General features: G+C 45.2%; 1 protein-coding gene across 1 annotated transcript in view; it reads right to left on the bottom strand.

Moving 5' to 3' along the window:
* The window catches only part of METTL16 (methyltransferase 16, RNA N6-adenosine), a 388,563-nt gene that overhangs the window by 243,301 nt on the left and 119,046 nt on the right, over positions 1 to 26,216 (bottom strand). The window contains exon 3 of the mRNA XM_085649941.1: positions 9,010 to 9,209. Coding sequence (XP_085506067.1) covers positions 9,010 to 9,209 — 200 coding nt within the window. The remainder of the gene's footprint in view (positions 1 to 9,009; positions 9,210 to 26,216) is intronic.

Below are 26,216 nucleotides of genomic sequence, written 5' to 3'. Positions count from 1 at the left end.
GACATTAATATCTAACTGCATGGGGGCTTCTTTTAACAGAGGGAAGGAAGCAAGTGACTTGAACAGTCGATATTGTATTTCACTGTTGCATTAAACAAAGAGGAGGACATCTCTTCAGTGTCCTTGTGGTCTCAAAGACTGCATGGTAAATCATACCTTGATGATTCTGTCCACACTCTTGTGTGCTCAAGTTTGCTATAGAAACCCTCTCTGTTTCTTCTTTTAGAAACTTTACCCGCAATGTCACTGCTCCGCAAGTGTCTGCACACTGGAAAGGTAGCTTCTGTGGTAGCGCACTGCCCGAACACCATGATCATGCACATAGGAAAAGCCGATTGGTGTACAAAACTCATTACCACTACTTAACAGTTTATTGACTTTTCTTGGCACATCATGGGATGACATGCTGGATCCAGAACTTCTCTTCTAGCATTGTGCTTCTGCTGGCATGTTGAAATATGTTTAGGGCAGGGCTTCTCTCAACTGCGCTTATTTTGGTATCTGTAGAGTCTGCATGCATTATGCATTAATCTCTTTTAATGGTGCAAATGCAGTCCCAATATCCAGGAATACATAAAGTTATGTAGAACTGCGTTTAGTTCCAATCATTCCACACTCCTCTAAGGGCTGCTACCCGGACTGCTAAGTATCCACGGTCTGCTCTCTAATGTCAATGTACGAAATCTCTGCGTTTGCCAATGTTTACATCTGCTTATACGATTTTATTTTATAGCAAAGTGTTTCCATTACTGTGTCACCTGTTACACATATGTTTGAAAGTCTGGATAGTTTTGGTAAACTAGGGGTTATTTGGGACACATGGATTTAAGTAGAACTGCATCTGAAGTAGATCAGGGAGGGTAACTTTAAAAATGCATGACCCATTTTTTAATGCAAAGGTGGGAAACATCAGTAGACAGTGTTTCAGAATTGCACGTGCCATTTGGGTACGAGCTGCTCAGTGGCATGTTCTGCTGCTGGCGGCAACAGATGCGTGTTTCGGATGAAGGTTCTTACAACTGCTCGTGCAACAGCTTCAAGCTAGCCGAGCGACACCTGCAGTGACGCAATGTGTGCCCGATGGCAGGAGTACCTGTAGTGGTGAGTCCTGAACCCACAGTGGTTCTCATCTTCCCCAGCTTGATGTTTAAGCCTTCCAAAAGAATGTAATGAAGAGCCTCAGAGACTGTGAGTCGGCCATCTTGGATTGATCTCAGCAGCACTGGAATAAATAGAGTGTAGATTTGTGAGAGCTTTAGTTCTCACAAGATCGACAGGGTGCCTTTTTCAGACAGGTTGCCTTGGCAACCAACAACTGTTTTCTAACACTATTCTTCGGAGTGGTAGGTATTTGAAGAATTTATTTAATTATGGCAAGAACTTCTGTAGAAAATAGTCTTGCCCTCGACAACCACCATCAAGCCATGGTCCCAGCCAGGAGCACTCTGACATTTCCTGCAGCCATCAGGAGATGCAGGCTTCAGGAAAAGATGTTGTTAGAGCTACTGTAATGTAAAAGGTAAAGGGCACTTTGAGGATGGTTTAGATAAAGTACAATGGACCATCTCTGATTCAGATAGTAGTCCTTGGGAGGTGGAGAAGACCAAAAGAGAACAGAACTAGCAGTAAAGTTTAGTATAAAATGATATAAGGCAGAGCCGATACAGTTTAAAAGAAAACGAAAATATTAAAAATGGAGCGGTAATGATAAGGGGTTAAAATCACTCAAGTGCGATGTCCTGACCAGCACACAAAAAGGTTACATATTGAGCAAAACGCAAGGGTGACTGCCATTAGCTATTCAAAAGAGACCCAGTCCTTCTCAGAAGTAACGGAGCTAACATCATGGACGTATAACAGGTGGAATAGGATGAATAATCAAGCTATGAAATATGGGGTGGGGTACCGTTAGTAAGAAGTTTGTAAAACATCAGAAAATCCTAGTTTTGATCCTTTAGGTCTATCGAAAGGAAGGGACAAAGAATTGGTGTCGCCACTGAATCCTTACTAACAAGTTAAAAGTAAACTACTCAGTTCCAGAGCCTATTGGTTTAGACCAGATAAACAGGTTTTCAAGAGGACTTTAACAGGACTCCAGAGGAGCAAAGACATTTGTTAAGATCCAAATATGTTCCACCATAGACTTGCACGTTGAAAAGATTCTCCTTTTAACTAGATCCAGGAATATAGAGACCCCATCCACAGCATCAGTTCAAGGCTGCATCCACTAGCCAACTGACCGCCGTACAATTCCATTCCCCACATTCCAGTGATTATACGTTGGTTACAGATAACACATCATCACATGGTTACAGAACACTAGGATTGCTCCTGGTAAACGGTGTACTCAGTTACAGAATACCATACCACCTCCCTCACTTTATCTAATGAACACATAAGCCACAGCATCCTATACACAAATGAAATGAACAAGAGTAACTAAGAAAGTCTGAAAACAAAATGGCACGGTGCATCACAGAATCCTGTAAACGCACTGCCGTTCTTTTCTCCCGTCATGGTCTGACACTGTGACCCACTGACCAGTTTATGAACTTAACATTACCTCCATCCGCCAATGAATATTTTGCCACTCTGTTTAAATTCCAAATTATTTGATCATTGGATTTCACTGCATTCTTAGATAACTATAATTTTGAATAGTTGACTAAATTTCAAAGTTTTCCCACCATCTTTCCTTGGAGATTTGATTTTATTCCAATCCCCCACACGCACCACAGTTTCTTTCACCGCCTTGCGCTTCTCATTCAACTCGTTTGCTCGCAGCTTTATCCTTTCTTTCCATTCTCTCTATCCTGTCACTCTACCAATTTGATCATCCACCACCATCCTTTAGTCATTCACCCATTCTGGGAGCATCTCACTGTTGGGCACCCTTCCCCTGAACAATTGATACGGTGACACTCCTGTAGTTGAGTGAGGAGTAAGACGAAATTCCTTTACTTTTTCTCTCATGCTTACTTCCCAATTCATTCTACACATCAAAGATTGTTGTAAATTTTCTTTCAAAGTCTTAATAAAGCGTTCCATGACTCCATTTGTTTCTGGGTGATAGAGCGCCGCTTTCTTGTGCTTGATCCCTCTCTTCCTCAAGATTTTTTTTTACCATCTCTGAGGTACGCTCAACCCCACTGTCAGTACGAATGGTGGAAGGAAAACTTTCTCTTTCAAATAGTTCCACTAAAAAACAAATAGCATCCTTGGATTCCACAGAACTCACCATTGTAATCTCTGGTCAGTGCGAGTACATAGCCCTATATACCAGAACATACCTATCACAAGTCTTCACTCTCACAAGCCCAAACATGTCTAAAGCAATGTCCACCCATGGACCTGCAGCTTGCTCTCTTAAAACCAAAGGCTGCATCCTGCATTTCAGTATCTTATCACTCCGCATACGCTCAACCTAATATCTTACTTCTCTTTCCCCCATCAAATCCATAGCTGGCCACCAGTAACCCTCTTTAACACATTCCTTGGTTTTAGACAAGCCATATGACTAGCATGAGCACTATCAATCAGTATTTTCTCAAGTTTTGACAGGGCTGTAAATTGCTACCGCTTAACAACAATCCATAAATCACACTTAACTCGTATCTCACCTGCCAACATCCAGATAGAATATCGCTAAGTTTATTTATATTTATACTTATTTATACTAAGCACCTCCAAAACATTCATCAGAGAAACAATCATCTCCTTCCTGCACAAGACACATCTTAGAGAGGCAATCTGCTTACAAATTGCTCGCCCCATAAAGATAGGTTAATTCAAACTCAAATTCTTGAAGGGCAACTACCTACTTCAGAATTTGACTGGAAATCTGATTAATACCTTTCTTTGAAAAGACCTCTTTGAGAGGCTTGTGGTCTGTCTAGATTTGAAACTTACGCCCCCAAAGAAAGTTCTATAGCTTTCGTACTGCCCAGAAAACACCTTGGGCCTCCTTTTCAATTACAGAATGATTGATTTCAGCACCTCTCAAACCATGTGATATAATTTAAAAAAGTCTATACACCCCCTCTGACCTTTGCAATAAGACAACACCTAAACCTTTGGAGCTGGCATCAGTCATGAGAACAGTCTAATCCTTCGTATATCCAAATCCGCAGCATTTTAAAAACTAGATTTAATAGCATCAAGTTCTTTCTGACATGCCCCACACCATACAAACTCCTTGCCCTTCTTCAGCAGTAGTCTCATACATTTTATTTTTTTGTCAACAAATTGTATTAATTTGCAATAGTACAATGAAAAACAGCCCGCAGGGCGTTGTGGCAGACATGATGATAAGCACAATATGCAACATAGTGGAATATAAACCTGCAAAGTAAGTCTGCAGTGTCAAGTGCCAGTCCGCTTGTTGGAAAAATATGGGAATGCACAACTTGGGCCAATGTCCGCCCGCAACTCGGGATTCAGTAGGACTTGTCGACACACTCTATGCACCCTAAATTCCCCTTAGTGTCCCTATGCAGATAACAGCTTATAGACCCACCACCCCCTCTTAACTCCCTCCAAACTCCCCCCTACCATCCTTCCCACCCCCCAGGCAAGTCGCTGAGCTTCAAAGTATCTGTATTTGAGTAACGGTCAATATAGTCATGTAAGAGGGGCTCCACATTACCCGCCTCTGGCAAGTGGCATCACCTGAGGGGACGAGTACAGTGTCAGCGCAACCCAGCAATGTTGGTGGATAGCATGGTAATCCCGGGATCATTCCCCCGCTAAAGGGCCCACCTCCCCCGGATCGCCTGCGTCGTCAGTCGGGTGTTTTAACAGGTCCACTAATGCCACCCATGCCCGTGCCATCTCCAGCGTCTTCTCATTCCCAGTACGGTTGGCCATCTGTAGCCGGAAGGTCCCCTCACAGTCCGCCCATTTCACCATCTCCCTAGACCAGCGTGTCAAACTAGAGCCGTTTTTCATTTTCCAGTGGCTGGTGAGTTCCCTTTTAGCCAACACTAATAGTAGTAGTCTCATACATTCAGTCCTTTCAGCAAATTGTGACACAAACTTAGAGTAAAATTCCAACTTCCTGAGAATTTTGACAAACTCCTCTTTACCCTCTGATAATGGGGAAAGATAAGTTCTTAGTTGCTTCTACCTAGCTTCTCTTGGGCCAAATACCAGTGTCAGTTGTCAAATGCCCCAAATACTCTATTTCTGGGATATTAAACTTGCATTTCTCACACTTTAATGTCGACCCAGCTTTATGCTATCTCCCTAATACATCAGGCAATATTCTTTTGTGTTCACCTATATTAGATCCAAACACCAGCACATTGTCCTGATTGATACACCTTTACACCTTGTACTCCCTTTAATACTCTTTCCATAGCTCTCTCTGAAAGACAGAGGCTGCAGATATGAGTCCAAACAACATCCTTAAATATTTATACGTGCCAAAGGTAGTAATAAAAGTTGTTAAATGTTTTGAGGCTGGATCAAGCTCAATCTGATGGTACTCCGAACTCAAATACACCGTTGAGAGAACTCAACATTTCATTGATATTGGGCAGAGGGTAGTGATCCACCACCACTGACTTGTGGAGTTCTCTCAAGTCAACACACAACCTGGCCTCCCCATTGGCTTTGTGTGCCATTACAACAGGCATAAGCCATTCTGAAGCTTCCACCTCTTGTATAATACGATTGTCTATCAACTTCTCTAGTTCCTTCCTCATGCTCTCCTTGGTGGACAAAAGATACATTTCTCACCTTGGCAATCTTTGGTTGAGCACCCACATTGAGCTTAATTGCATGCACATAATTCTTGAGACAACCCAAGTCCCCTTTAAATACATCGTGAAATTCATTTAGTAATCCATCACAGCCATCTGAGATAGACCTTACCACTGGCATATCTCTCACTCTGACAGCTGGATTCTCATTAGGATCAAGATAGGCAAGAAGACCCGACTGATGAAACCAACTTATAAGGGAATCACCTTTGACTGAAACATAGATTTTCACTGGTAGGAAAGGGTACTTGAACTCAATGGTGCCCCAAAAATATCCTACCAATTTTATTGGCTCACCCCCATATATTCTAGGTTTAACTCACCTTCTTTTGCAGTTCTTGTTCATAGAACATCGTGGGTATCAAAGTAAACTTGGCTCCAGAGGCAAATAGAATTCTTACAGATTCACCATTAACCTGTACCGTCTCAAGGAGTCCCTCAGATGTGTGTTCTTTAGTTAGCAAAACTACTACCTCACCTACAACATCATCTTCTTCACAGTCTCTCGCGCGGACTTTCTTCATGCTGTGGGATGTCTTACAGTATTTTGAAAATGACCCTTCTTGCAACAGTTCCTACACACAGTTTTCCAGCCTGGGCACTCTTGTAATTTACCATGTGACCCACAGTGCCAAAACAAAAACACCTACCCGGAAACACTTAAGCGGTCTTGCTGTGTGTACCCCCCCTATCTTGAGATACCTTACCGGTCAATGTTTTGTCTTGTAATGCATTGCCAACATTTGACCTATCTTGTACCAGTTTAACTGCCACCTCTTCACTTTTGGTGACTTGGGATAACTCATTGCGAATGATTTCTACATAATAATAATAATAATAATAACATATGTGTTAGAATGTTTGTGAGTCTTTGCAATAGTCCATACTGTTGACCACACAGATTCTTTGGCTTTTTCCAGAGTACAACCTAACATAAACTGATCCCTCAGACGTTCTTTACTGGATCCGCCAAATCTACAGGTTGAAGCTCACCTGCGTAACTCAGTTATATATTGCTCAACTGTTTCTCCTTGACATTGCATCCTCTTCCCAAAGTGATAACGTTCAAGAATTGTGCTCATTTTAGGAAGATAATGCAAGTCAAGTCTCTTGAGACATCTTTCATACTCATTTAGAATTGCTGCATTAGCATCCAACAAGTAAGGCAGATGTTCAAAAACATCTTGACCGTCAAAACCAAGACAGTGAAGCAATAACTGAATTTTTCTTTCAGCACTAAATGATGTGCCACACACTCTCACATAATGCATGAACACCTTTTTCCACTTAATCCACGGTATGGGTGGAACACCAGGTGTTACTAGAAAAAACGGAGGTGCAATGACATTCTCAATAACTAAGAGCCCCTTTCCATTCTACCTATATATCACCTGCACTTTGAAGAAAAATCCACGGCTGAGGATTGTCAAATAAGGACAGAAAGGATAGCCAGTCAGTTAGAAAGAAAACACACTCAGAAAACAAAATACATGCATAAACACCACTATACACTATTTGCTACTTATTCCTGAAGCCTCACTACTTTACAGTACTTGGCAGTGTGCATACTAAGTGATTCACGCAAATGCATAGAGGGAGCAATGCCTACTTGTGTATGCACATCTACTAGCTGAGTCAACCGGAAAGTCGTATAGACGTCTGTCTAGTACAATGTGGTGCTCTCCAGGCAATAAATCTCTTTCCACCCTCAAAGAGACACACTCTAGAGAGAAACGTCTCTGTAGATTTACAAATGCATACACATATGCTGAGGCACACAAAATTAGTCCATCTTGTATAATAGGCAGTAACCAAAGTAGTAATCAAAGGGAGTCCGTTCAAAGTATTCCTTTCTCTTTATTTTCTTATTCTTTTCTTATTAAAACTCATATACAAAACACTGGCAGCCGACACTTGTTTAGTCAAACTGACTTTTTCAAGGCCAAGAGGTATAAGAAAAACGACCGGCACCTCAAAGCACAACGCACCGGTAAGTAATGAGTGAAGGAAGATTCTGTATATCTGTAAACAGACACAGGTTTTTCAAAACTATACCCCACTCTAATCTACCCCAATCTCAGCCACTCCAGTTCGCTACAACCTACCCCAAACTACTAAACTCTAATCTACCCCACTCCAATTCATCCAATCTACCCCACACCAATCCACCCACCTCCAATCTACCCCAACCCAATTTACCCCACTGCACTCCAATCTGCCCCAATCCACTCCACTACGATCCAATCTACCACACTCCAATCTATCCCACTTCACCTCAATCTATCCGACTCCACTCTGCCTCAATCTATCCCATTCCACTCTACTCCACTCAATCTATCACACGCCACTCAAATCTACCCCAATCTACCACACTCCAATGTACCCCAATACAACCCACTCCACTTTACCCATTCCACTCCAATCTACCCCACTCCACTCCAATCCACTCCACTCCAATCTACCCCACTCCAATCTACCCCACACCACTCCAATCTACCCCACCCCACTCCACTCTACCCCACTCCACCACAATCTACCCCACTCCACCACAATCTACCCCACTCCACCACAATCTACCCCACTCCACCGCATTGCGCTCTAATCTACCCCACTCCAATCCACCCAATCTACACCAATCCACTCTACCACACATCACTTTAATCTAACACACTCCTCAAATCTATCTACTCCACTCAAATATACTCCACTCCACTACAATGTACCCCACTCCAATCCCCCCAACTCCACTCCAATAACCGCACCAATCTACCTAACTCCAATCATCCCTCATCATTCTGCCCCACTCCACTACACTTCACTCAAATCTACTCCACTCAAATCTACCCCATTATAATCCAATCTACCCTACTCAAATCCACACTATCTACCCCAATCCACTACACTCCAAACTACCACACTACACTACACTCTTCCCCAATCAATCTCACTCCACTCCAATCTCAACTCCTCTCCAATCTATCCAATCAATCCAATATGAGAGACCTACTGGCTTTGCCAATGCTAGTTTTATTTTTACCACCTTGTCTTTAAAACATACTAATACAGTAGTTTAGAGCAATCGTTTAATTTTTTTAAACCGTTATACTGGATTTTAATGTCAAAGCAAGCGAAAAACGGATGAATCCCATTGCCCTGCCCGATTCAAACAGTCTGAGAATATGGTGCACAAATACAGCGCTAAGTCCACCAAGTGCTACTACTAGCATTTGTTGGGTTCCTACATTACCTATGTCAATGCCCCGCCGCAACGTTTTCTTTTCCGACTCATGGTGTCCAATTAGGTCTTCTACCCAGTGGATATAATTTAGCCTCAGGGGGACAGTAGGAATAAGTCGTTCCACAGGTATATCGATCACAAGTCCAAAATCTTCCTTCAGCAGCGTGCAAGTCAGTGATCGGACAGCCTCAGGGTTCTTAAAATTTAAGCTGAAAAAACAAACATAAAATGCAATTAATTAATTATGGTAAAAGTATACATCAAATTAATGAATCATGGATGGCAGAATCTGGTCTACAAGGGCAGTTAATGGCGTAACATGCGCACAATATTATCAGAACCCATGAGTGCTGCATGAAACTGCACTCATGATAGAATCAAACCTCTTTAAACAAAGTGCATCTTGGAAAGGCCATGTGCTATCTAACCGCTTAAGTTACAAGGTTTATGTTCAAACAAAGGAGGTGGCACTAGGTTCTTGGTAGAAGAGCTCAACGGATACCAGAAGCCAAATAATATAGCTTCAAGCTATTTTTCCTCATCCGGCCTGACAACGGTGTCCAGGACCAAGGACACCATGCATGGCGAAAGCCTCGTTGAACCCACCGGCATGAAGGTAAATTGTTTGTCAATCATCATATTAAGCTTTATTCGGCTACATTTAAAACCATAAAAGCAAAAAATAAATTCACAGACTATCACTACAATCAATACATTAAAGCATATTCCTACCCATAAAATCAATTCATAGATTCTATGTTTGCATTGCTCAATATGAGCACATCGTTAAAAACACAGATCGACCATATTGTTCCTTTTCCTTAAAACAGGTGAAACAAATTGCCTTCTCTGTACATCATAGTACTTACAAAAAAAACAAAAACGTGTATTGTACTTAGTAGTGAATGACCAGTACAAGGGCATTTCTAAGTGTAGCGGACTAGTCGTTGATCCTAGTTAATCTTACAAGTCGATGAACAGTATTATACCAATATCTCGTTAAAACAAATCTGCCCTGAAGGCTATGTACAAGCTCCAAGCTAGGGTTGGAGGCTATTACGAGTTAGTAGTAAATAATTATAGCTGGCACTAGGCTTAGCACATTCACTACTGAACCCTTCTACCGCTAGCAAATTCATACAAAGCTTTTTTAAATCTCAGCTTTACTAATTTCACCTAAGGTCTCGGAGCTCCACAAACTCCTGGTCTTCCAAGCATGTCCGCAAAAGCCTCAATGCTCTGTATTCATGGAATATCCACGGCTTGGTCTAACAATAAGCAATCATTAACAACCAATCAGTTCAGAGAGGCATCCTCTCAAGTCCAGAACTTGTGCCACAATAAAATCTGTGGTACCCTAATTAAATCCTCTATAAAAAGCATACCCAGCTCTTGATGACAGGCAAATATTGCAAAGCCCTGGGTCACTGCAAACAAGCTCTTAAAACAGTAATTTTCTGTTAGTTCTGTCGATTTGCATTCCACCCAACTTTCTAAGTGGCTTCTGTAAGAAACTGGCTCTATATATACTGCACAAAAGTGAGGTACAGTGTGTATAGAGTCCAAGGGTACCCAGAGGTTAAAGTTAGATAGAACCTTACTCTCTAAAGTGGTAGCTTGGTCGAGCAGTAAGGCAGTATCAGAGGACAGTGTTAAGCATTTGATGTACACACTCAACAAATGAATTCACACACTCAAGAACTGAACTCTAGGCCAATAGTTGTTGTATAAAAAATATACTGTTTTATTTCTAGAACCAAGCAAGCCTGGCACAGGTAAGCATAAACATACTTTGCAGTAGTAGATTACTTGTATGAACACAGTTCAAAATTGCAGTATAACGTGTACTGATTTTGGTTACAGTTTAAGTAAGGAGTTTGCAACACTTAACAGGTATAGTACATTCAAATGAATGGGCTTTTCAAGTAAAATGCAATTAATTACTTTTCAGATTACTTTTGCTAACACAGGGCTGGATCCTAGATTCAGCACTGGGACATTTCCTGAAAACAGTTGAGTAAATTAGTTTTAGTTAGTGGTATGATTTTTAAAGAATATTATTTTATTTCAAAAGTCGACACTTCGACATTTTTCACATAGAATCACCAATGTTATCCTATGGGAGGAAATTCACTTAGCAGGTAAGTTACTTTAACAATACTTTTCTTACTCAGTGCTGGATACCTAGATTCAGCACTGGGACATCTCCTGAAAACAGTTGAGAAAATGCGTTTTGGTTAATCGTGTGATTTTCAAGGAATATTCTCAGTCTTCAAAAGTCGACACTTAGAAACTTTTTGGGAGAAAAAGTGTCAATGTTATTTTATGAGGAAAAAGAGGTTATCGGTTTCCAGGTAGGTAATCAGTCTTTTGAGTTAGGGTTCTGGGGTAAGATTCAGGGGTCTCCCAGGGTCAGTGATGCACTGTTGTTGCACCCCCAGTGGCACTAGGGCGGCCGGGTGCAGAGTGTTGAGGCCCAATGTTATCCTATAGAGGATAAGGGGATGCCGGTTGGAGGCTGCTGGCAAGCAGGCCACGGGGATGTGGGAGCAAAGCTCATAGGGTTAAGATTAGGGCAAGTTGGGGACCAAGTTAGCACCAAAGGGGCACCCTGAGCGACACTAGGGCGGCCAGGTGCAGGGTGCTGTTTTGAGGTCGGGTGCCCTGTTGATTTCAATGGAGATTGTCTGGGACAAAGAAACACTGCAGGCTCGGGGACGAGAATCTTCCAGGAGTGACCACCACTTCGAGTGGTAGGTTGGGATGTAGAGGGTTGGTTAGGCACCGCTGGGTTGGGTACACAAGGCTGCGGGGCGTCGGGTGCAGGGGTGCCTTGGGACGTCGGATTTTCTTACCCGCTCTGGTCGCGGTAGGGGGTCCTCTGGATTGAGGCTGCAGGTGTCGTCAGGAGGCTTGAGGCAGGTCAGGGGTCGCCGCATCTCGGGTCAGGATCGCCAGGGGGACCTCCTCGTGGTATTTGTCTACTCGAGCCCGGGCCGGATTTGGCGGGATTCGCGGTTCCTGGCTGGCACCAGAAGCTGCAGTTCAAACACGTCCGGTGTTCACAGGAGAAACAGCTTGGAAAGTGAAGGCAGGCAGGTCCTCCGGGGTTTATTAGGTTGCTGACCGCTGGACACGCCGGGGTTTTGCAGGAGCAGGTTCGAGGGGAGACAGGCCAGTAGGGCTGGGGCCAAGTCAGTGGGCGTTGTCCTCTCGTTAGCTCTGCACGGCTTCTCGTCTTTCTCTTCTATTTCTTGTGGTTGCTGGATCTGAGGAAGGTAGGTTCAGGGGGCCCCTAAATACTAAATTTAGGGGCGTTACAGGTAGGTAAAGGGCAGGGACCAATGGGTCCCTTCCCTGGGGTGGGTACACCCCCTATTCTGCCACTCTCCAGTGGGAGGGGGGCAGGAGCCTGTCCCTGGTTGGCTGGGTCCCCCCCATCCTCAGATGGCAGGGACTCGAGGTTGTGCTTCACCTTGCCTCCCCCACCCTAGGGGTTGAGTTGGCAGAGGTGGCCACACCTCTCTTCCTCACTTGTTTTTCCCACCGGCTCTCCTACCCAAAGTAGGGGGGTAGAACCAGTGGGGACTAGTTGCTGAGAGCAGAGCAGTAAGTGGTCTGGATAGGCTCACAAAGGAGGTATGCCTTTGAAGCTTCTCCTTCGTGATCCCTGCCCATCCTGGGGGAGGAGGCTTGGCACCTCGTCCCAGGATGTGCATTGTTTCAGGCCCCCGAGAGCGGCAGCTCTCGACCCAGGGGTCTAGAAACATGTCTGGTGGTGGCAGCCTAGGCAGCCACTCAGTCAGGTCACTGGAGGTTGGTCGAGTTTCAGGGGGCATCTCTAAGATGCCCTCTGTCGTGTATTTTACATTAAATCCCACACTGGCATCAGTGTGGGTTTAATGTGCTGAGAAGTTTGATACCAAACTTCCCAGTCTTCAGTGTAGCCATTACGGTGCTGTGGAGTTTGTAATGACAAACTCCCAGCACCATATACTCTTAATGGCAGCACTGCACTTACAGTGCCCAGGAATGGACCTGGGTGCTGTAGGGGCACAGGGCTCATGCACCTGTACCCTCACCACTGGCATAGGGCACCCAGCTAGAGGGGTGACTGATGTATGCCAGGGCAGTGGTTTGTGGGCATGGCACACAGGAATGTATGCCATGTTGACTCTTCGCTTTGTTCTGCACCAAGACACGCAGCCTGCAAAGGCAGTGTGTGAGTGTCAGGGGACAGGGCCTCTAAGGGTGGCACAATAAGTGCTGCAGCCCTTAGGGGCCTTCTCTGGTCACAGTGCCCTGGGTACCTGTGGTACCATTTACCAGGGGCTAACCTGTGGCCAGAGATGCCAATTGGGTTTAGGCTTCAATGCAGTTTTAGGGAAGGAACAGAGGCCCTGGGCACCTGATTGACAGGAGCCCAGGGCACACTCAGTCAAAGCACATCAGCAATTCAGCAAAAAGTGGGGGCATACCATGCAAGAAAGAGGGCACTATCTCACAGCTTCTTTCCGAGTTTAGCAGGAGTATTGAATAATGCCGTAGCAGACTTTAAAAATTTAAGTTCTCTTGCCATAATAAGATACTTTCAGGAGTCTTGAATGTCAAACAGTACCCCAGAGATGAAAAAGTATTAGATTGGGAAAATTTGACTTCCCCTACTTTAATTGGCAGGATCTCTTAGCTATTGGACATTTCATATTGAAGATTTACCCCAAGTTAACCTTCAGATCTAAGTCTGCCATGAAATCCATGGAGAGCTCAAGAGACACCAGAATATAAAAAGTATAGTTTTAGGCAGTTTGTCCTCATGCATCCTAATAATTGACTCCAGGGACACCAGGCATGGCGAGAGCCTCGTTGAAGCTAATGACATGTAGCAAATGTGTTTGTCAATCATCTAGAAAGCAAATGCCAACCCCGAGTCCTAAGCAGCCTATATATATTTTTTTTAATTAATAAAAAATTTATAAAATGTACAATTACCAAAATGCAGTGAGATCAGAGGTCTACAGAATACAAGTCACCAACAATACAAGAAGGCTCCTCCACTTAAAGAGGCAGGTCTCTATTGTATCCTGATTGCTAAAAAGCTCTGATCTCCAGAGGCAATGCATTTCAAACCACAGCCAACTGATGAGAACAAGCATTTGCAATGCAATAGATCTGGCATTCACACGATTTTGAGCTATTGGCATTGTAAATGACAGTGCCTTCTATTTATGTTTTGGGTTTTAAAACATAAATACAAGGCATTGTTATTTACAATACTAATAGCTTAAAAAATGCAATGAACCTCACCATCTATACCAACAGAAAGGGCGCTTTAGATATATCAGGTCAAAGAGCAAACACCCAGCGCTAGGTCTGCGAGACCTAAATAGTCGATTTGTTTCTTGCAGATGTGCACATTGTGATGTTAGAACATACACTGAAGGGGCGCGTGCACGTACAGAGGAGACGTTGGACATAAACAAAAGCGACATATATAACTACATGCACATTGCTGCATCATTTACTTACTGAAGGGAGTGGAGGGGGGTGCAAAGCTTTACAATGGCGTGGCCGCGATGGCCTTGCTGACAAAGACCCCATTCACCAAACACAAGCAGCATCTGCTGCGACATCCTGCATGCAGAGACATGCATTGCTGCACGTGACCGCTGTCAGTGTCATCACTGATGCAACCAATGAAAACACTTGAAGCAAGGCTGCGCCATAAGTTGCAGGAACCCTGCGGGAGCATGTCAATGGCGTTTCGGCGCTGCACCTATGGGCAGTTCCTGCGACTCCGCAGGAACTGCTCTTTGTTTGCAGATTACAAAAAGGAAGCAGAGCATCTGAGTGAGAAACTCAGAAACAGAGACTATCCTGAATACTGTGATAGAGAGGCCCTACTGGAGACAAATGAAAAAGAGACCGTTGAATAAAGTATCTGTGTGACGACATTCAACACGGTATCGAACCATTTGAAGAAAATAATACAAAAGAATTGGCGTATTCTTAACTCAAATGGACTAGATCAACCGATTCCACTTTTCTCCTTCAAGAAAAGTGCAAGCATTAAGGATATGATTGTGAATACACGCCCCAGGACACAGACGAACCCCCCAAGTGTTCAGAACTTGAACCAGCTTTTACCACTGGTAATAGGCCACTATTCGTGTGGTTATTGCAGGACATGTCCTTTCTCGATTAATGGGAAAAGTGTACACATTGGGCTCAATCGCCCGTGGGAACAGAGAAAACACACCACATGCAACACAGAAAACGTCATTTATTAGATAAAATGTCCGTGCAATATGCAATATGTGGGACTGACAACTCGCAGAGTAAAAACCCACATATTGGAACATATGAGCATGATACGGTGTGGGAAAACGAATACTAAGGCGACTGCTCACTTCAATGAGTATAGACATAGCGAACAAGATTTAAGGTGGACAGTACTGGATAAACCCTTTATTCCACCCTACACTAGCAACATTTCTAATTTCCTTTTAATAAGGGAACAACGCTGGGTGGACAGACTTAAGAGTAGTACAAAGGGACTAAATGACGGTATTCCCTGGTTCCAACTTCATGGGATCACAGGCAGATAATGATAGATTTTATATCACGAGGTTGATTTCCTGCTTCAGCCATTCTTTACTTTTGGGTGGGCATGGATGGTGCCTTGAGGAATCCTCAGTAATTGTTGGCAGTCTGGGGTTACGCCTAATCGATGGATCTTTTTTAGGATTTGATATAATATGAGTACTTTAAAATAGTGTGACTACTATGGACTCATATTTTGCATTTGATGCACTACTAAGGATACTAATCGGAAACAAGTGCCTCTTTAAAATGGCCGCAACGCTTGACGCTTGGGAATCAAGTGAGCACTCTCTCTATTTCTATTAACCTGACCCCGGTCGTAAGACGCGCTCAGGTGACCAGGAAGGGATGTGTTCGACACTTCGGGCTTGCCTGTGGCTCCATAAATGCCTGCAAGCTGCAGTGAACCATGTTCGACAGAGGACCGGTGTGAGGACGAGACTGACGGTGTCTCTTTGGAGTAGTAAGTGGAAGGGGAGCATTGGTTAGACATGGTTACTTTTCTGCGTATTTGCTCATTTGTCGTCCTGCTAGCTCCCATAGCGTATCGTCACTATGGCATGCTCGTCCCTTTTAGAACTGAGCGCGTAACGGTAAATCATGTTTTCATGGGGCTGCCATCTTGCGATTGAGTAGAAATGTCATGAGGGGAGTTAGTATATAGGTGCCAGCAAATAGATATGACAGACAACCGTTAAGGTTTATGTCACGTATACGAGCGGAGCGCCTCTCACATTTTGCTCACAGGAGAGAGGAGTATCTGTCCATGGTTTTATCCCTGCCATGGATGCTAAAGGTAATCTCCTGATTTAACAGAAAGTGTTGAGAGTATGAAAGGCCCTGTTTATTGAAGCGGTGCGGAATGTAAGTTGAGAGAAGAAGACGGGAAGAAATATCTAATAGACACTTTTGCTTTTTTCCTTCTCTCTGTACCCTTATTTTACATTAGAGTGTGACTACAAGAGCACAGTCCCACAAAGGTCCCGGGTTTAGAGAACTACTTGTGAACTCTTGTGAGTATAGTATAGCTACACGTATATAGCTTTAGGAATTTGATGATTTTCCCAGAGGTATGCGTAAATTGGGACAACGATTTTACAACATTATACCATCACATTGGGGCTGGTTTCGTTTTAATTGGTTTATGATTTAAGTATTTGTGATATATGAGCTCTACAAAGTTCTGTCTATATATCAACTGAGTTTGGAGGTGTCTGTGTTCTTTGCATGTGGTGTAGGCCTGACCGGTAAATTTGTTTCCGCTTGCGGAATTTGCGATATTTTGAAACTTTCGCGTTCCGCGGAGACCGCGAAAATGTCAAAACGTCCGCAATCTGCCGCGAAACGGAAGTATTCTTCTTGTTCGCGCTTTAAAAATGCGTTCTCGCGCGCGCAGTCCCGACTTACTGGGTCCCTGCATTCGCCGACGAGTTTTCCTATCCGTTCGCATGCGCCATGAGATGTTGGATTGTTAGTAGTCGGTCGCGCTATACCGCGAGAGTTTGCGACCGCGAACACGTCATTCGACCCAGAGCAGGAAATAAGCATCGCGAGCAAGATTAGCCCATTAGCGACTGCATGGGCAAGTTGGAGATATATTTCCCCGCGAACACGCAAAAACACATCGCGAACGGGAGGTAAAAGCAATCTCTGCATCTTCGCAAAAGTTCCGCGTGCTCGCTGAGATTTTGAGCAATTTCACAATAATTTGCGAAAGTCAATTTCACAAATTCCGCCCACCCCTAATGTGGTGTGGTTAATCCTAATAAGATGTACATATATATATATATATAAAATGACTGGGCTGTATGGAGACACTGTACGTGACAATTTGACACAAGTTTGAAGACATGAATTTTAAATTTTAAAAAAGAAGGAACACGCAAAGGCTGGGTAGTACTACATTTATGGGTTCTGCCCTCCTCTCTCTTCTTTTTTCAGAAATTTGATCCCTCTCGGAAATTTCCAGAGTGTATGACAACTGGATATTGTCCAACGTACTAAACAACAATGTAAACACCCGAATAGGGGTGAAGACCAAAAAATTAGGGACCAACACCATGACTAATGCCAGAGCGACCCGGTTGGGCGGGACAAAAATTGTCAGAAACATGTTGGTATCTGCAGTGGGGTTATAGGGGCCGTTACTTCCCCTAAAATATACCAGATCTTATGTTTTAATCCTTTCAGGGGTTAACGGGAATAAAAATCGAGTGTTGCCCTCTAGGGAGTTTTAATTATATGTGTCTGCACTTTTGGTCCCTTTCGTAAGGGGAATATTTTTTCCTCTAAGTTGTGTTACTTTTTTGTGTTGTGTTTTGTGTTCCTTTGCATTCACTCTACCCTCACCACTATTCTTCATTCAAAAACGTTCTTGCGCTCGATCCAGGGTGTTGGTGTGCACCTGGATGTATGATGAGGATGTATGACACTGCAAAGTGTGTGAGGGCAGTATTAAGACATGCATTGTCTTTTCTTTTCTTGTGTGTTGTCTCGGTTGAAATGTGGTATACCACCCACATTTTGGCGGGTGCATGAATTGTAGCACCCCCCTGTTTCTCATTACGGGGAATGTAGTTTACTTTTTGCAGTACTTCTCTGTTGAGTGAGACTTTGACCGAGGTGAAAGGCAGAATTTCTGAAGCTGAAAATTTGATCCTGACCTGCAAAACATTAAGCAGCTGAAGGATCGGGCAGAGGTGGTAAATGGAAGATCGAGGCAGAACAATATCAGGATATGGAGATCCCCGAGATCAAGAAACAAGAGCCGAGGTTTTCGCTGGGAGCCCCGTTCTTTGCCTTACTTGGGCATTAACATTTACCATGTCCCCGAGGATTTACTGGAGGGGAATTTAGGTCGGGCCCTACGTGGACTTACGGGCAACATGGAGTTCTGGAGCACGCTGCCGTTATCAGTAGCAGGGCGAGTGGCGCTCCTGAAGATGGTAGCACTGCCGCGGTTATTATATTATTTTCGGACATTGCCGATCTGGGTGCCGGGCTCCGTCTTCCGACAGCTCCGATCTATGGCAGGTGGATTTATTTGGGGGACGGGCAGGAGGCGGGTTGCAATGGCTACAATGATACGACCAAGGGCAGACGGGGGTATGGCAGTACCAGATTTTGAGTGGTATTATTTGGCAGCTCAGCTACAATGGCTCACACAGGCTGTGGCACGGGAATTTCGGGGCCCGGAGGGACCAGAGGGTCATTGGGTCCCGCGCTATATCTTGTCCTTCATAGTCCTCCAGCAGAAGATGCGGCTTGAGCCGCTCACGACTGAGGAACGGACATTGAGGATGTGCTGGAACCGGAGCCAGCGACGAGCCGGTTTTGCCCGCCCATATGCGCCGGAGATCCCACTGGGTATGTGCACGGCCCTCCCGCATGGTGGGGATTGGATAGCACTGGCTGCTTGGGAGGACCTGGGGATACAAATGCTAGGAGACCTTTACGAAAACGAAACCCTGTTGTCGTTCCAGGCGCTACGGCATAGATATGATCTCCCCCGTGGGGATTACTTGCTGCATTCGGCGCTCATCTCTGCCATCCAACGCTATTGGCGGGTGGGGTTGTCGGAACCACGAACCTCAATGGTGTGCCAGTATGTAGTAATGGCCACAGGGACCTTCAAGGCTATTACGTGCCTCTACAGGCGAATGGCAACGGAAAATTTGGAACCATTGCGAGCGTTGAGAGAGAAATGGGAAGGGGTTCTTAGCAGAGACATACCTGAAAAGATATGGGCTCAGCTGGTTAAGCAGGAGTGGAAGAGCACAAGAAACGCCAGGTTCCAACTGATACATGTCTATGTTCTGCATAGAGCATATTTAACGCCAGCAAAACGTAACCAATATTTCGGGGCGACAACTGCTCAATGCCCGCGGTGTGATTTAGAGGGGGTGGATTTCCTGCATATGATGTGGGCCTGTGCGAAACTGGGAACATATTGGGAGGAGGTGCTGGATCTCTTATGCAGGATAACTGACCGGACATTAGAACCAGAGCCGGGTACTTGCTTGCTGCATTAGTTCCCACATACTGCTAAAACAAAGGCGACCAACAAATTCCTAGATCTAGGCCTTGTTTTGGCTAAACGGGAGATTACTATGCATTGGAAAGCACGTAGGGGGCCTAGTATGGAGAGATGGCGATTGGAATTTCTCAAGTGGGCACGGAGTGAGGGTACATTTAGGTTACAACAAGCCTTCCGCACGAATAATGAGAAGGCGCAGGAAGCGGCAAGGGTGTGGGAGGCCTTAGTTACAGTACTCCAAACACCAGACACAGACTCAGAAGAGGGGTCGATCTTAGAAGGTCATGGGGATTCAGCTACAGCACTAGCGCAAGAAGAAGAATGAACCATTACAGACAAAGGCGGAGATACTTATTAAGGATGTGCTACCCCCAGTATTGTATTAATGTTGTTTAATATAGTTACCGCATTAACTGCAGAAATAGATTATTGGTGATAAAGCAGAGTCTCAACGTGCACCGGCGGGGGAAGGGGAGGGAATGGGAGGAGGGTATAGGAAGACGGGGCTTATGTTAACTGTAAAGACCTGAGATGCTATTTGTTTAACGCTGCTGTACCACTGTTGATTAAAATCAATAAAAATAAATTTTACAAAAATCACTACCTGGCTGAGATCATGGGTAACCACAGATGACATTATCCCATGTTTCATAACTGAATGAGCCCACTGATCTCTGGCCCCCATGACCTCCTCCCAGGGTGCTGGCCAGACCCTTGATTGCTCGCATTTGTAACTATGCAGAAGCAATTCTGCAAGCGGCCCGGAAAACAGAGAACTTGCACTGCGGCTCAGCAAAAGTTATGGTCTGTCCAGACTACACACTCAAAGTACAACAAAAATATAGTTAATTTACGGAGGTGAAACAGAAACTCAGAGTGCTGCAGTTTTAATATATGCTTCTGTTTCTCACTAAACTCAAGTCATGCACAAAGATACAACCTACTTCTTTGACACGTCAAATAGCATCTGGGACTAGGAAAATCCAAAAACTGAAAACACGCCCCTTCCGCAAGCTCACCCAGGAGGAGCAGAGACAGCTGAGCAAATGCAATGCAGGAGTCAGAGACACAGGTGCGGACACTGATCAGAAAATCTGATGGACAGACCCTTGAAAATGCACAGCTCTGTCTCTGTGGAGAAGACACAACTGAAGAACCTGAACGGCCCCAACAGGTTCTGCTACAAACTGCTAATTAATACAACATCTGTGCCTGTATACAATTCCAAAGATGTTAGGGTTGCCAACTATAGCCACTCCGTCAGACTCAAGTTTGACCTATATGGTTTATCTAACTTTTCCCTTTTGTGTTTTATTATCAATGGGACCTACATTTGGGTGGCAGATGCTTCTGGGGAGAAAGTGTAGGGTGAGTAGGGCAGGTCGGGGGGCTGGGGTGGAATTTGAATGTTAGTTGTAAGCTGAAAACTGAAGACAGCTGACCACACAATTGCTCATGGCACACACTACCTGGCTGGATCTAGTGACAGGGTAAATCAAAGGAGATACATGATCTTTTCCTCTGGAATGTCAACAGGCTGAATAACTAAATCTAGAAGGGTCAGTCATGCAATTTGTCAAGCATGCACTGAGCATTCGGTTTTAGCAAGAGACACACCTAATGGGCACTAACTGCACGTTGCTAGGTAGATATGGTTTTGAAAAGGGTGCTTCAATCTGGTTTCACTGCGAGATTTAGTAGGCAGGTATTCTTCTCCAGAAGTCCTTACCCCTGATAGCATGGCAGACTGAGTCAGAACGCTTGGGTGAATATGTGCTTGTATTGGGTTCAATACACAGGTGGAATTGGTCTTTCCTTCCGTTTACTTTCCCCCAATACTACTTGACAACACACTCAAGCAACTTACCACCTTCCTACTCAATGGAGTTTTGCGCAAACTAATAATCAGTGGGGACTTCAATGCAGTTATGAACCTAAAACAGGACACGTGGCACACTTGCAGACAAACCACACAAGGATCCCAAGACTATTAGAGTGGGTGTTCTCGCTAGGACTGCAGGATGTCTGGCACCTTTAGCATGGGAGGGTAGCGCATTCACCTTCTTCTCCAGAGCGTACAAATCATTCTCATGCATTGATCACTTTTTTTTTTCTCTCCCCGGGGCTGTCACCCGTGATGTTTGGAGGTGGGCATTTTTTCTAGAGGGATCTCAGATCACTAACCACTTCTGCTCCAAATATATGGCCTTGATGATAGGCCAAGGGGCATCTGGTGGTTGTGTTCTTGGTGGCTCTTTGATAAAGATTTAGCAGCAGCACTGTGTGAAGATGCAGCTGTATTCTTTGTACTTAATGTACACTCAGTACAATCAGCAATTATCCTCTGGAAGGCCTTTAAAACAGTGGTAAAAAAGAGGGTCATGACATAGGTCAAGAACAGGAAGAGGGAAGCAGATATGGTTGCCCTGGAGATGCGACGGACCACTAAAACACAGAATATGCTACATAGGGAAAGCTTATCTTCTTCGGGAGTTGGAGGCGACTACGTCCCTACTAAACAGCCTTGCTATTGACATGGCTAGGCATAGCTGGATGGCCTTACAAAGCAAGCTATACAAATCTGGAAACAAAACAGGAAAGTTGGCATATTGGTTGGCAATCATAAAACAGGCTCAAGAATAATACCAAGCATACGAGGCTCGGATAACCAGGTGGTGACTGCAAAGGGGTCCGCCCCATAATAAAAAACCCTCTTTGCCCTAAGTTCCATCTCAGAGGTGGAATGCTCAAACCCACTGATTACTGATCTTCCTGTTAGGAGGATGCATGTCTCCAAATAAGGAGCCCTGTACCAACCCATCAAAAGTGAAGAAATACCCCCATAACCGCAGAGGAACTTGGCGCCGCCTTATCCAACATACACCCTGGCCGTGGGCCTGGCCCTTTTAGCTTCCCCTGTGACTTCCTACGACCACACCTGCCACTGCTCGGCCCCCATCTGTTGGATGCACTTCACAAGGCTCTGGAGCAGTGCAGCTTACCTCCCGATTGACACCATGCCGAGATAGTGGTGTTCCTTAAGCCAGGCCGCACCCCAGAAGAACCCTCTTCTTATCGCCCCCATCTCGCTCCTAAATTTTGAATCCAAACTGTTGGGCAAGGTCCTTGCTGACCTCCTTCGCAAGTGTATCCACAAACTTATCCACCCAGACCATGTCGGCTACATGCCGCACCGGTCTACCCGGCACAATATTCGACAAGTTCACAATGTCATAGTGAAGGCGTCGGAGCTGGGTCGCCCCGGGTCATTCTATTAGCTGACATAGACAAGGCCTTCGATTCCCTAAGTTGGACCTATTTATTTCAGCTCCTCCGATCTCTCAACTTTGGTCCGCGCTTCTGGTCTTACATACTATTACTATACAGAGCTCTCTGCCTTGGTGCAGGTAGAAGGGTTCCGGTCAGCACAATACGGCGGGGTACGAGGCAGGGTTGCCCCCTGTCTCCATTGCTATTTGCGCTCGCGTTGGATCACTTAGCTACATGGGTATGGCAGGACCCATTAATACGTGGGTATGAATGGTCACAGGACAGGTCCGACAGAATTGCGCTATACGCAGATAACGTATTATTCTTTTTAACAGATTCTCAGACCCCCGGATTCTCCAGATATTTCGGATGTTCGGGGAGACCTCTGGCCTTGGAGCCAATCCAGCGAAGTCGTCGTTATTTCCAGTAAGCACAGACCATGGGCGCGGCTCCTGGGCTTCGCAACTATCCCATGCAACCTGGAGTTTCAAATACCTTGAAGTCTTCATTACAATATCTTGGGCGCATATTATTAATCCGCTGCTCTCCGGTATCTGCGAGGAGGACAGGTGATGGTCCCTTCTGCTGCTGTCCCCGTACAGGCACTCGGCAATTATTAAAATGGTCTCCCTGCCCCGTATATTATACCAACTACAAAACTTCCCAAACAACATTCCACGCACATGGTTTGCCCAGGTTAATGCACTTCTCAAGAGTTTTCTATGGGGAGGAGGTGCAGTTTGCGTTGCGCTACGAACCTACACGCAGTTGACGTACTGTGGCGGGATCGCGGCTGCCGATGCATATGCCTACTATGCAGCATCGCACCTACTGAACATAGAGTGGTGATGCAGCTCATACACAGACCCAGCTGTGGAGAGACTTGTGATGGAGGGCACTACCCTCTTCAGCCTCCTCTACACTCAGAAAAACCTCGACCACTTGCCCCCCCACCTGCAGAACCGTCATGCAGCTCCGGAGTTATACCGTGAAGAAGATGGGCTGGGACAGGCGTTTGACACCGACAACCCCTCTGTGGCAAGATACTTACTGCGACCTGTCACCGCGCTCCCAGGCTTCAGAGCATGGGACCTCATTGGAATCTCTACCCTAGGTGACATTTTACAGGGATCCACGCTCAAATCCTTCCAACACCTATAAATTGAATACCACTTGCACCAGACACAGTTTTATAAATACCTGCAAAGCAAACAAAAGAAGATGATGGACGGAGCGCTGAAACTTTTCAGACACTCACCCCCAGCCACAGATCTGGGTTGAATCCATCATCATTCTTTAGCTCACTTCGCCACCTCAGTTCAGACCCAGCCATATGCAAATCAGTGGCAAAGTGAGCAAGGGACTCATGTCTGAGCATAACCTGCCAACTTAGGGCGAACAAAGCAAACACAATTTGTGACTGGGGGTGAGTGTCTGAACAGTTTCAGCGCTCCGTCCATCATCTCCTTGTGTCTGCATTGTTCGCCCTAAGTTGACAGGGTATGCCCAGACGTGGGTCCCTTGCTCACTTTGCCACTGGATTCAAGCTAGCCTGGCTGAAAAGGGGTGTCACTCCGAAACCGGTACCAATGCTTGTTTCTGTTTCAGGAAAGACCTGGCTTGGCAGTTCGGGCTGGACTGTTCCCATGAGGCACAGGGTCAAGACTGATTTGCATATAGCTGGGTCTGAACTGAGGTGGCAAAGTGAGATAAAGAACAATGATGGATTCAACCCTGATCTGTGACTGGGGGTGAGTATTTGAAAAATGTCAGCGCTCCATCCATCATTTCCTTGAGTCTGCTTTGTTCGCCCTAAGTTGGCAGGGTATGCACGGACATAGGTCCCTTGCTCACTTTGCCACTGGATTCAAGCTAGCCTTGCTGAAGAAGGGTGTTACCCCGAAACCGGTCCCAGGATGCTTGTTTCCAGTTCAGGGAAGACCTGGCTTGGCAGTTCGGGCCGGACTGTTCTAATGAGGCACGGGGTCAAGACTGATTTGCATATAGCTGGGTCTGAACTGAGGTGGCGAAGTGAGCTAAAGAAGAATGATGGATTCTACCCAGATCTGTGACTGGGGGTGAGTGACTGAAAAGATTCAATGCTCCATCCATCATCTCCTTGTGTCTGCTTTATAAATACCTGCAACTGAGACACGCCCTGACTCCCCTGATCCGCTAGCTGGGTGGCCTACCAGAATTTCACCCCCTAGAGGGACACCTACTAATGGGGGATCTTGGCACACATAAGATTTGGCAAGTTTATCAGACACTGACTACCCATACTCTAACTTCATTACACAAAACCCGAGAAGCGTGGGAAGCGGACATTCCTGACCTGAACTGAAGCTTTAGCTCGTCCCCGGGGGGCCACTGTAGCCACAAAATACCGTCTAATCCAGTTCAAATACCTCCACCAAGCATACTACACCCGCTCCCGCCTCTGGAGGATGGGCACTATCTAGTCCCCCACATGTCTCAGATGCGGGGAATCAGAGGGGACCTTCCTGTACACGGTCTGGAGCTGTGGGGCACTGCAACCGTTCTGGCATAAAATATCTTCCTCTCTGGGTCATGTCCCGTCCTGGTGTCTTCCATTCGATCCCAAGCTTTTCTTACTTCACTGTACCGAGGGGATAGGAGGAAATCACTACAAACAACACTTACTATTTTTGGGCCTCACAGTTGCCAAGCGGGACATTGCCCAAACATGGAAGGGGACCTTCCCGCCGTCAATAGGTGGGCGGAGAAAGGCCATGGACAGATGTATGGGGGCCGTAATTGCAGTGTACCAGGCGCATGGCTGCCCTCAAAAACATAGGAAAATATGGTCTCGCTGGGCAACGTACTGCGGCCCAGATTTGCCTCCCCTGCCATCCCCAGACCCTCCTTAAAACAGGCATGCAAATCAAGATAGGCCATAGTAAGGTACGATGAGTCGCTCTGTCACCTACACACGTACACATGGACATTTTTCCTACAGTGAAACATGTAGTAACCTGTGCTAAGTTTAGTTATTGGGCCTCCATGTTCAAAGGCAATATTGTTGTTTGGATACAAATAAACTGTATCCAAAATATATGCTTCGGGCACCGCCCGTCGTGTACCGTGAAACTCAATAAAATGTGTTATTAAAAAAGAAAGTAAAGAAATATGTGACACTATCATGGAGTTGCATTCCATGAAACACCGGCCCCAAATAGCTTCCCAGTTGAATTTTACAAACTTTGCTTCCGTTAGTAACACCTACTTGCTTGCACTATTCAGTGAAGCTATTCAAAACCACCAGCTGCTGTGGGACCTGTGAAAGGTG

This window comes from Triturus cristatus, chromosome 3_2, assembly GCF_964204655.1.
Source record: "Triturus cristatus chromosome 3_2, aTriCri1.1, whole genome shotgun sequence".
Lineage (NCBI taxonomy): Eukaryota > Metazoa > Chordata > Amphibia > Caudata > Salamandridae > Triturus > Triturus cristatus.
This window is presented reverse-complemented; position numbering and strand designations above follow the sequence as displayed.